The sequence below is a fragment of the Grampus griseus genome (genome assembly GCF_964374135.1).
Source record: "Grampus griseus genome assembly, chromosome: 16".
NCBI lineage: Eukaryota > Metazoa > Chordata > Mammalia > Artiodactyla > Delphinidae > Grampus > Grampus griseus.
In genome coordinates, this window is record NC_139010.1 from 26,309,021 (window position 1) to 26,322,355 (window position 13,335).

Sequence of the window (13,335 nt, forward strand, 5' to 3'; positions counted from 1 at the left end):
CGCGCGCGTGTTTAGGCCACACTGCACGGCTTGCGGGATCTTAGTTCCCCCACCAGGGATCAAACCTAGGGCCCTGGCAGTGAAAGCGCCAAGTCCTAACCACTGGACTGCCAAGAATTCCCATAGTTCAAGTATACTGATGCTTGAAAACACCACTAAATGTTAAAGTTCTAGTACAATTATTATCTCACCTCGGTTTTTAGACAGAATTTTCTTCCCATTCCATCTTTATGGTTTCTAATCTGTCTGACTTTAACATTTCTTTTGTATATATGTCCTCATTCTAAACTACCTCAAACCACTGGAATTAGATGCGGCACCAAAAACAAAACCATGAACAGATTCAAAGTCTGCCTTACAAGTAGAAACAAACTCTTTCAACCTATCCCTAGGATTTATCAAGAGGGAGAATTAAACAGCGGGAGAGAATCCAATGGTTTGCTTGATAAATGCTCTTTGTCTTGGTGACCAAACTATTCCACCTTGGATACCACTGAGCACACTCTTCAATGGAGAGACATATGAGGCAATAATTAGGGACATTTGTCCGTGGTATTTTTCCTCTTCTCCTCTCCTCATTCTTGTCCCTTTTTAACTTCTTATTTGGTTTTACTTCAGGCCTACTGGGAACACTTAGGTATGAGTAGAGTGTTACGGGAGCTAAAGAAGAGCCGCACATTTGTCAGACTATATACTCAGAGACATGGCACTGTTTGTGTTCGACATATCACAAAGAAAAGTCACAAGGGACACATTTAGTGCTTCAGCACTACTGAACATCGTGAATAATTCATTTGAAATCTACACAGCTACGTGAGCCTTTAGCCTAAGAATTGAAATGAAAGTTCTATTTCTGGTCAGGTGACATACTTTAAACTCAAATACCACCCCCAAATTTAAAACGAACATTCAACTACCCATTTCTTTAAAATATCTATGTATCACCACAATTTTAATTAAACGCCAATATAGCCACATTTAATACCTCAATTTAAAAAGCCATTAAATTAAGCTACAGCATGTCATATAGTAGACTATTCATTTCCAATGTTTTCCACCTTTATATTTTAATTTGCGATCTTTACATCATAAAAGGTTCAGGTTAGAAATGCAATTATTTATTGACATTTTTTTTCTAAGCATACCAAGTACAAAGACTGAGATCGAAGATCAAGAATAAGGAAGAAGGGGTGGGATAGGGAGGGTGGGAGGGAGAGGGAAGAGATATGGGAACATATGTATATGTATAACTGATTCACTTTGTTAAAAAGCAGAAACTAACACACCATTGTAAAGCAATTATACTCCAATAAAGATGTAAAAAAGAAAAAAAGGAATAAGAAGGAAAAAGAAGTTAGGTGATACATTTTACACCAGGGCTTTATTGTAAGTATCCTTTTTTTTTTTTTTTTTTTAGGAGACTTTTCTTCCTTTTAGGAAAACAGGGCACTTCTGGACAACACAACCAACCAATTCTGATTCTCACCCCTCTAGCCAATCAGGTAGATTAATTTTGCACTATATACTTTTAAAACAAGTGTGTATAACAGAGGGAAGGTGAGAGAAGAAGGCTGGGGAGGCCTGCTTTACTTGCTGGTTTTAAACCTTTCCAGCTTTTTGAAAAGAGCAACTTTAAAAAATTTTTGCCTGCATTGCAGATTTTTGGCAGGGTAACGTGTCCTATTTCAAAAGCTTTGCTGAATTTGAAAAACTACAATTACTGTTTTCATCCTGTCATGTCAAAAATTCTTAGGAACTATTAAGGCTGCTCTAAGGTGTGCCCTATGCACACCAACTCTGACACGCTTAAAGGGTTCAGATTTGGCATTTAGTCACAAAAGACACCAAGAGACATAAAAGGGAGGAACTCAACTAAATCCTCACATAGCTCAGGATAAGGCTTCAGTGATTAAAATCCTGTGACCTGATTTTCATAAGGTAAAAAACCAAATACCTCTCTGAACAAATATTTTATCCGCCTTTAATTTTTTTGTTAGCAGGATTATCCTAATGGCAGCCAAAAAATGCAGCTGCTTTCAGTTTTGTTTAGCAAAAAGTAATCTGGGAAGTTAAAGTATCAGAAGTGATTTTTAAACAAGGTAAAATTGCTCTGCTTTGTAAGGTAAAGCATAAAATTTTATTTTATGCAAGGAAAACTGTAAATATCTAATTACAAACACCAAATTATTTTGAATTTTAGGTCAGACAGAGAGAAAATAGTTGCCCATCACTATGCAAAGAACAAGACAAAGAAGTATTCTTTGCTGTTTGAAATTCAGAAAGAACAGGCAGCTGCAAACATGATCAGCTTATGATTTTGCTCAAGAAAAGTATTTTGTCTTCAAAACAATTAATGGAAAAAAGAAAACTGGTCCACAAATAAGTCTTTGTATTAGTTTCATATACAACATAACTTGAGAAAAAATTTAAATCCTTTTACCTTGTTTTACCCAATGAACCAGGTAACCCACTTCTACAAGGCCATGTCAGAATAGTATATGTTACAATTGAATAAAAATAAAACTATTCAAGTCAGTTAATTTTCAAGTTTCTCTTGGTTTGCTTCAATCTTAAGTAAAAGGAACAAAGGAAGGGGGGCTCAGAAGATATGATCCTTTGAAACAGAGCTGTTAGGTCAGATGTATATGCAAATTAAAATCTTACAGTAAAAAGAATAACAACTCTGCCGTCAGAATAGCAATGTTTTCCCTGAGCCAAAACCGACTGCTTGGACAGTTTTTGGTATCCTTACTGACTCAAACAAAACTACCTTTATTAAAGAAAAGAAAATTAAAGACTGCATTTCTGAAATACAGTGAAGACTCTCCTATGGAATCATGTTATAATGTTTGAGTTACTATGGTAAGCACAATAACGGCCCTCCAAAGATGCCCATGTTCTACTCTTTGGAATTTGTAAATATACTACCTTACATGGCAAAGAAGGTTTTGCAGATGTGATTAAGGCTAAAGAGTTTAAGGTGGGGAGATTACTCTGGATTATCTGGGTGGGCTCAATTAAATCACACACATCCTTAAAAGCAGAGAACCTGTCCCTGCTGTGGCCAGAGAGAGAGATGTAACAGATTGAGGGTCAAACAGATGCAACATTGTTAGTTTTGAAGATGGAGGAAGGAGGCTACTAGCCAAGTACTGTGGGTAGCCTCTAAATCAGGACTTTAAAGACAAGGAAATAGATTCTTCCCTAGAGCCTCCAAAAAGGAACACAACCCTGCCAGTAACTTGATTTTAGCCCAGTGAAACCCCTATCAGATTTCTGCCCCACAGAACTATAAGATTATAAATTTGTCTTGTTTTAAGCCACCAAGGTTGTAGTAATGTGTTACAGCAGCACAGAAAACTAATACAGTAGCCTACACTCTTCTATAGATAATGAAGAGAATTTCCTTTTTGAGAAAAGAATGTCCTTGTTAAAGAACAAAATTTGCCAACTGAACTGGTAAAATTTAAGGTAGAGCCTTTCCACACAAATCTGTAAATATATGCTTTAAATCCATTTTAAACCTTTTAGACGATAATCCAATGTTAAGTGTTACAAATGGGTGAGTCAACAAATTTTGTTCCCATGTCACCCAGCTCCCTAGTCCAAAAACAAGTCTGTGATACCAGAAAGAAGCCAGTACAGGGTGACCACCTTTCCCCACTCCTGTGGATTACTCACTCAATGAATTCCTCTTTACACTGCTGTAGCATCTCACATGTCTGCTGGATCTCTTGCTCACTCAAAAGCACCAACATCCCAATAGTTAGGTGAAGCTTCTTAGGATTCTGGAAAATGGTGCTATCAACCCCGTGATCCTATTATCAAAGGGAGAAAAAAACAAGAAACTCAGCCCATACAAAAGTACATGGCAGGAACTGTAAGGCCAAATGGCCCGAGGCAGGGGAATGCAATCAGACTCACAGGTTGAAACTGACCTGGAGACTTTCTGGACCACCCAGTTCCAGGAAATGACCTAGGGACTTTCCACCCAGCCCAGCCTTCCCGCCTTTCAAGGGGCGGGACTAACGGTCCCCCACAATACCCGAAAAGACCACCAAATAAGGAATACCCTGCGCCCTCCTGGATTCACCACACCCCTTTCCCTTCTTCCCCTATAAATTCTGCCCAAACCCTCGCCCAGGCGCGACTTCTCTGGCCCCTTTCTCTCGGACCAGTGAACCGCGCCCGGGAGCGTTCCCAAATAAAGCTTGTTTAATCTCTCCCCCGTTTCTTGGTGCCGTTCCTTACAGGAACAGAATTGAGTGCAGAGAAATAAACCCACACATCCATGACCAACTGATTTTCAACCAGGCTGCCAGGACAATTTAATGGAGAAAGAAGAGTCTCTTCAACAAATGATTTTGGGACAACTGAATATCTACATGCAAGAGAATGATGTGAACCCATACCATATACTATATACAAAACCTATGTCAAAATGGATCAATGATATAAGAGTTAAAACCATAAAATCATAAAATTCTTAGAAGAAAAAGAGAGGAAAATCTCGATGACCTTGGATTTGGCAATGGATTCTTAGATATGACACCAATAGTATGGTAACAAAAGAAAAATCAGATTAGACTTCAAACTTTAAAACTTTTGTGTATCAAAGGACTACCAAGAAAGTGAAAAAGATACCATCACAACACTGTTAATCAACTATACTCCAATAGAAAGTAAAAAGTTAAAACAAAAAATAAAGTGAAAAAGACAACCTACAGAATGGGAGAAATATTTGCAAACCATACATCTGACAAGGGTCATATTGTATCCATAATATATAAAGAGCATGTACAAAGCTCAACAACTAAAAGATAGCTCGATTTAAAGAAAGAAAAAGGGACTTCTCTGGTGGCGCAGTGGTTAAGAATCCACCTGCCAATGCAGGGGACACGGGTTCGAGCCCTGGTCCGGGAAGATCCCACATGCCACAGAGCAACTAAGCCCATGCGCCACAACTATTGAGCCTGTGCTCTATAGCCCGCGAGCCACAACTACTGAGCCCACATGCCGCAACTACTGAAGCTTGCACACCTAGAGCCTGAGCTCCGAAACAAGAGAAGCTACCACAATGAGAAGCCCACGCACCACAACGAAGAGAAGACCCCGCTCGCCACAACTAGAGAAAGCTTGCATGCAGCAACATAGACCCATCAACGAAGACCCAACGCAGCCAAAAATTAATTAATTAATTATTTTTAAAAGAGAAAAAGGAAAAGGACTTGAGTAGGTATTTCTCCAAAGAAGAAATACAAATGGCCAACAGGCATATGACGATGTTCAACTTCTTCAGTCATTAAGAGAAATGCAAATCAAAGCCACAATGAGGTACCATTTCACACTGATCAGGCTGCCTATAATCAAAAAAGTGGAAAACAAGTGCTGGCAAGGATGTGCTTCATGGGTATGGGATTCCCCTTTGGGGTGATGAAAACATGTGGAATGACAGAGAGTTGGTACTTACACAACACTGCTAATGCACAAAAGGCCACTGAATCATTCATTTTAAAATGGTTAATTTTATGTTAGGTGAATTTCACTTCAAGAAATATTTTTTAAAAAAATGAACTGGTAGCCTGATAAAATGTTATGCCCAGGAAAAACAGAATGCTACCTAATAACAGGTTCTAAGAATAGCTTTTGTTCCTCATCAGCTTTATTAGTTCCAGAGCAACTGGGCCTCTTATGGGCTTCCCCAAAGATAATATACTCTTTATAAAAAAGTTTCTATCTTAGCAGACACTGCAGTATTTTCAGGTAAAATATTTTGTGTAAGAACAAACTGCCCCAGGCTTCCCTGGTGGCGCAGTGGTTGAGAATCCACCTGCCAATGCAGGGGACACGGGTTCAAGCCCTGGTCCAGGAAGATCCCACATGCCACGGAGCAACTAAGCCCGTGCACCACAACTACTTAGCCTGCCCTCTAGAGCCCGAACGCCTAGAACCTGTGCTCCGCAATGAGAAGCCACCACAATGAGAAGCCAGAGCACCTCAACGAAGAGTAGCCCCCTCTCGCCACAACTAGGCAAAGCCCACGTGCAGCAATGCAGAAAGAGAGAGATAGAGAGAGAAAAAGAGAAAGAGAAAGAAAGAAAGACAGAGAGAGAGAAAGAAAGAAACTTATTAAAAAAAGAATAAACTGTCCCAAGCAAAGGTGAGTGAAAAATGAATTTGGAGAGATATCCAGACACTGGAGTAGCCACATCAAATATGGTCATCCTTTTCTAGCATAATCATTCCCTGCACTTTAAAACTTCTGTCTCCCCCACTTTTAAATTGACAAGAAATTCACTTAGCACACAATTAACCATTTTAATTTTTTTTTTTTTTTTTTTGCGATACGCGGGCCTCTCACTGTTGTGGCCTCTCCCGTTGCAGAGCACACAGGCTCCGGACGCGCAGGCTCAGCAGCCATGGCTCACGGGTCCAGCCGCTCCGCGGCATGTGGGATCTTCCCGGACCGGGGCACGAACCCGCGTCCCCTGCATCGGCAGGCGGACTCTCAATCACTGCGCCACCAGAGAAGCCCCACAATTAACCATTTTAGAGTGTACAAAATTTAATGGTATTTAGTGTATTCACAATTTTGTAAAACCACCATCTCTCTTTAGTTTGAAAACTTTTTCAGCACCCCATAAAAACACTTCATACTTATTAAATAATCACTCCCTATTTCCCATTGCTCATCCCCTGGTAACCTCTAGTTTGCTTTCTGTCTCTTTGGATTTGCCTATAATGGATATGGCAAATAAAAGGAATCATACCATATATGACCTTTGTGTCTAGCTTCTTTCACTTAGCATGTTTTCAAACTTCATTCAAGTTGCAGCATATATCTGTACTTCATCCTTTTTCATGGTTCAATAATATTCCACTGTATGCATATAACACAGTTTGTTTACCCATTTATCCCTTAACGGTCATTTGGATTGATTCCATCTTTTGGCTATTATTAATAATGCAGCTTTAACAAACATCTGTGTCAACATCCATGTTGACATATGTTTTCAACTCTTTTGGATATATACTAAGGCGTGGAATTGCTGGGTCCTATGATGACTCTATGTTTAACTTACTGAGGAACCACCAAACTTTTCCACAGGAACTGAACCATTTTACATTCCAAGCAGCAATGTACGAGGGTTCCTATTTCTCTACACTTTCACCAACACTTAATATTTTCCTTTTTTAAATTTTACTATAGTCATCCTAGTAGGTGTAAAGTGGTATCACATTGTGGTTTTGATTTGCTTCTCACTATTGACCAATGATGCTGAACATCTTTTCATGTCCCTGTTGGACATTTGTACATCCCCTTTGGAGAAATGTCTATTTAAATCCTTTGCCCATTTTCTGTCTTTTTATTGTTGAGTTATAAGGATTCTTTATATATTCTGATAGTAGTCCCATATCAGATCATGAATCCCTTTTGAAGATAAATAGGTCTCAAATTTCATTAAACTCATTTTGCAAATGAAGACAAGAAAAAAAAAGTTGTGAATCTTATCCTCCAACAGGAGCAAAGCAGGAATTCTTCTATCTCTGAATTATAAGTTCTTACCCCATAATCTGATCCCTGGACTAATAAACCACCCCAAAAGCAGAAAAATGTATTTATCAAATGCAGATAGCTTATATCCTGCTCTTGGTTTGCCTAAGACTGCCTGATTTTTGCCTTGGCAAGAGGAATTAATAGATTATTCATTTTCTAAGTGTTAATGGAGCTTGAGCTATTTTTACATCTGATGAAGAGTTTTATAATTCTACACATCAACCCAAACTGCCTCATTTAATGAAAGTGATTTTAAGGAACAATCAACTTTAAATGTGTCAAGGAAGGCTAAGTGCAATACTTATCATCCCAGCTGCTGTAACCCATGGCGGAATCTGTCACTTTAGAAAGGCATGCAGAGACCCACAAATGATTCCAATATGCACAACCCCACCCCAAACTACAGTTGAGAATTGCTCCCCTAATAATAAGAGCTAATATTTCTTGAGGCTTACTCTGCCCCAGGCATTTCTTATGAACTTTATATACACAAACACCCTACGAGCAAAGTATCGGGCTGGCCAAAAAGTTTTTCCGTAAGAGCTTATGGAAAAAACCAAACGAACTTTTTGGCCAACCCAATAGCATTATCCCCATTTTACAGATGAGGAAACTGAGGCACAGAGAAATAAAGCCACTTTCCCAAAGTAACACTGTTAGGAGGGGATGAAGTTAAAATTCAAACCCAGGTAGTCAGGCCCCAAAGCCTACACTTTTGATCAATATTACTCTGCCTCTCTAGTAATAGTTGCCCAAAGGACTCTGGAACAATGAGGCCATCACCCAGAGGCAAGGCATTATACATTTCAACAAAACTCACACAATAGTCTGATCACCAGACTAGTCCTGAAAATAAGGCAAATATCATAATTCCATGAAAAGTAGTTTTAATCCTTGTCTTTTCTGAGATACGAGCATCAAAAGCATAAGCATAACCCATAAAGAAGAAAAAAAGGATTAACTGAACTTGATCAAAGTTAAAAACTTGTGCTTCAAAAGATACATTAGGAAAGTGAGAAGACAAGCCACAGAGAAAAAATTATTTGGGAGAAAAATATTTGCAAATCATATATCTGATAAATATAAACATTTAAAAAATTTTTAAAATTCAATAATAAAATGATACACAATCCAATTCAAAAATGAGCAGAGTATCTGAATAGACATTTCACCAAAGAAGATACACTAATGGCTAATAAACATATGAAAAGGTGTTGAACATCATTAGTCTTTTAGGAAATGCAAATCAACACCAAAATGAGACATCACTTCATGCTCACTAGAATGACTGTAATCAAAAAGACAGACAATAACAAGCACTGGTGAGGATATGGAGAAACTGAACTGCTGAGTGCATTGCTGGGAGGAATGGAAAATGGTGCAGCCCCTCTGGAAAACAGTTTGGCAGTTCCTCAAAAAGTTAAACGTGAATTTTCAGTACAACCCAGACGTTTCATTCCTAGGACTCTACTCAAGAGAAATGAAGATGTAGGTCCACATAAAAACTTGTAAGTGAATGTCACAGCAGTATTATTTATAAGAACCGAAAAGTGGAAGTAATCCAAATATCTATCAACTGGTGAAGGGATAAACAAAATTTAGTACAGTCATACAACGAAATACTACTAGGCAACATACACATGTAATAATATGAATAAACTACAAAAACAATAACTAAGTAAAAGAAGCCAGATGCAAAAACTACATATTATACGATTCCATTTATGTGAAATATTCAGAAGAGGCAGATCTGTAGAGACTGAAAGCCAGATGGTTGCCTGGGGTTAGGGCTGGGACTGCAAATAGGCATAAGGGACATTTCTGGAGTGACAGGAATGTTCTAGAAATACAATTAGATTATGGTTATGATTGCACAACTCCGTAAATTTACTAAAAATGATTGAACTGTACACTTGAAATGGGTGGGTTTTTTGGTATGTAAACTGTACCTCAATAAAGCTGTTAAATATAAAAATGTGTATGCCGGGCTTCCCTGGTGGCGCGGTGGTTGAGAGTCCGCCTGCCGATGCAGGGGATGCGGGTTCGAGCCCCGGTCCAGGAAGATCCCACATGCCGCAGAGTGGCTGGGCCCGTGAGTCATGGCCGCTGAGCCTGCACGTCCAGAGCCTGTGCTCTGCAACAGGAGAGGCCACAACAATGAGAGGCCCACGTACCGCAAAAAAAAAAAAAAAAAAAAAAATCTGTATGCCTTTTCTTTTTAAGAGCATCTTAGCAATCCTGAAACAAGTTTTCACCTATAACTCAACCTGCTGAGAGCTATCCTCATGGAATAGTTTACTCGACCTCTGATCAACTCTTATTTGACCTTTTGTACTTGATGACTTCCCAAAGGTCTTTCAACATATAATGTTAAAAACACCATGTACACACAGAAATCTTTGTGGATGGCAAAGCTGTTATCTCAAACCACTGAGGCAAATATGATTTTTGTTAATAAATGATACTGGGGCAACTGGACAGCCATTTGGAAAAAGAATAAAATTATATTCATTCATTACACCACACACAAGAATAAACTCCAAATTAAAGACTGAAACGTAAAAAAACAAACTATACAAGAAAACAAAATGGGTAAATTCCTCTTTAACCTGGATGTAGAAAAAGGCTGTCAAACTAAGACTAGAAATCCAGATGCAATAAGACCAATAAATTTGATTACTTAAAAAGAGAAAACTTTTACATGGCAAAAAATATAAGCAAAGTTAAAAGACAATACACTAGAAGAAAATACTTGCAACATATATCACAGATAAAGGGTTAATATCTCTAATATAAAAAGAACTTTTAAAAATCAAAGGAAAATGACTAAAAATGCTACTGAGCAATAGACAAAAGACATAAAGAGACACTTCACAAAAATAAAAATGACTCAAACATGGGAAGAGGTACATGGTTATTACATTAAAAAAATTCCAATTCTCAGGAAATATATATTGAGGTGTGAGGGGTAAAGGGTCATGACATATGCAGTGCACTTTAAAGTAGTTCAGAAAGGATGAAAAAAGAGAAAGAGAGAATGATAAAACAAAGTAAAATATTAACAAGTGAATCTGAGTAGAGTACTATCCTTAGTCTTATAACTTTTCTGTGAGTTTAAAATTATTAGTATCCTACTGTTACTATAACAAATTACCACAAACTTAGTGGTTTAAACCAACATAAATTTATTATCTTACTATCTAGAAAAAAGAAGCTCTAGAACTTTTCTTCCCTTACCTTTTTCTTTGGGAGCCTACCACTTCAGTCAACTTGAGTTCCCTGGCCACAAAAATAGTAAATACTTGGAAACAAAACAGAGAGAACACAAAAGAGCAAGGAAAGGAACACATGGGATACCTAAAGGCAACATAAACTGAAGTCTTTGGGGGAATTGTGAGTCATAAGAGTTCAGACAGGCTTTAACTGTATTGTAGATTATATAATGCATATGAAACCCTACTGGACAGTCTTTTAATAAATGGAGAAACACCCTAAATTTTACCCTGCCTAGGAATGCCATCTACCAAGAAAAGCTTTTCTCTTACTGAACTATCTAAATTTAATGTGGAACCAAACAATCTTCAAGGCAATGGCATAGATCTCTAGAGCCACTATTTTTCTTTGCTTGGAATATATCATATTTCTACCCGCAAGCTTCTTCACTGTAATGAATACAGGCCAACAACAAATTCTTTTCTCCAGGGGTTTAATTACACTGGGCCCTGCTCCAAGTTCACCATTACTCGGAGCCAGAACTATTTTACTTTGTTAGGTTGGCCACCCAGGCTGGCGCCTGAAAATCCTAACGGTGGTGACCTTCCACCCAGCAAGCAGAAGCAAAGGGTGAAGTAACAAGAATCCCTAGGGTGGTTCTATCTAGATTGGGGGGTTGGGTTCTTTATAGCTAAGTCATATCTATGAGTCTCAGTTTCTTTATTTGTTAAATAAGACCTCATCTAAGGAAAAAAGGCATGCAAAAGCTACCTCCACAGAAAGCTTATGTGCAGGCCTAAGCCCCAGTTCAGAGTTCAAAGTCGAGTTCTAACTCAGCAGTCCTAGGTGCAAGACCTTAACCCTCTCATTCAAACTGCAGCTCCATGATTTATCAGCAGTCACCACATGATCACAGTGCCTTCACTGATTTCACTTTTAATCCAGCTCTCGGGGTCCACGGGGGCAGAACTGCTGGCAGTGCTATCAGAATGAACAATTAACAAGGAATAGTGAAATCTAAAAATGTCATGCTTGGGGAAAAGGCCAGTAGAGAGAAGTTTAGCCCACTTTTTTTTTCCTTAAAGCCCCAGTAAGAACTCAAACCATTCTGTCCACACAGTTGGGATATAACATAGGTACATCTGCCAGAGCTATCAGCTGGCAGAAGTGAAGCCTCTCTTCAGACTCAGATCCCAAAGGTCGTGCTCCATTACATGAGAGTTAAGAAAAGAATGCCTATGAATCTGATCCAAATGTGTAGCACCCAGAACATATATAAAGTACAGCACTTGGCCTTGACAGTACGTGCTGAGAGCCAGAAACAACAAAAATAATCCTCAAATTATATTCACAGATATCATCTTCCAGGAATTCCAGGCGTAACAAAGGTTTGGGATTTAGCTACCAAAGGCTTCTAACCTGGAATACAGAGCTTAGGGTTCTAATTCCAACTCTGCTATAAACCAGCTATGATCAGGCAAACCATCTCACTTCTTTAGACCTTGGTTTCCTTCTCTGTAAGATGAGGGAGATGGCCCAGTTTACCTCTAACTCAAAGGTCCTATAGATTTTTTACATGCTCTCACGAAACCTATAAATAAGTACGAAACAGGTATTTGTGAGGGGTCTACCAATTCACTTCCTGATATTCTATGCAAAGAAAGAGAGGAAATAAGTACGGAAGTCTTCCCCTATGCTCATTATATTTTCTTTCTTTTTATGGCCAAATCCCAGACAATCACTCCTGGGTGGGTGATATATACCTACCTCATTCACATAGAAAAGTTATTCATATAAGACTGGTGAAAAGAGCATTTGGCTTTGCAACCAGATAGGCCTGGTTTCAAATTCTATTTCTGCTACCTATCCATAGTATTACTTGAGGTGAGTTACTCACTGCTCTGAAACTCAGTTTCATCATCTCTAAAACACACATTTCCTTCTCAGGGTTGTTCTGAGGCCTCTGGCACATAGTAGTATGGAATAAATACAGGCTTTCCCCCTTCTTGCTTTTTATATGACTAGGCTACACTCTAAACAAATGCCATCTTTACTCTTCCTTTTAAAGCACCCTCAAGAGCTAATTAGGCTCTGCTGAGTCATTTCTATCCTTTAAGACTGTTCACAAATGCTGACTTTGATTTGAGAGTCTCTGTATGTTATTAATCAAATAATTGTTATGCTGAATAAGCTTCAGAAAACAGGGTTTTGACTCTTCTATCTTATAAATTCTATCCAGACATACTTACGGGAAAGTGGAGAGGTTCTTAAAAACAAAGGACAAATATTCAAGGATCAGCTTTTACAGTGACCAGAAAAAATGAATGTTCTCACGCATGGTCTAAATATCCTTACCCACCTGAAAAGGAGCAAAAAGCATCTCCCCTTAACTAAAGGATACAACTCTCTTATGTTGATAAGCACAATGAATAGTTAAACATACTTTTCTAAAAACTTAACTATTCCTCTATAAGTTACTTGTAAGCACTAGCTGGCAATCCATCTACCAACCTACATTTATTCCCAAAGACAGACAATGATCACTTAAACATTAGTGATGAGTT

General features: G+C 38.4%; 1 protein-coding gene across 5 annotated transcripts in view; it reads right to left on the reverse strand.

Moving 5' to 3' along the window:
• ASCC1 (activating signal cointegrator 1 complex subunit 1) overlaps positions 1-13,335 on the reverse strand; it is a 103,657-nt gene that overhangs the window by 47,871 nt on the left and 42,451 nt on the right. For all 5 annotated transcript variants that reach the window (XM_082673381.1, XM_082673380.1, XM_082673383.1 and 2 more), the window contains exon 6: positions 3,682-3,818. In XM_082673381.1, coding sequence (XP_082529507.1) covers positions 3,682-3,818 — 137 coding nt within the window. The remainder of the gene's footprint in view (positions 1-3,681; positions 3,819-13,335) is intronic.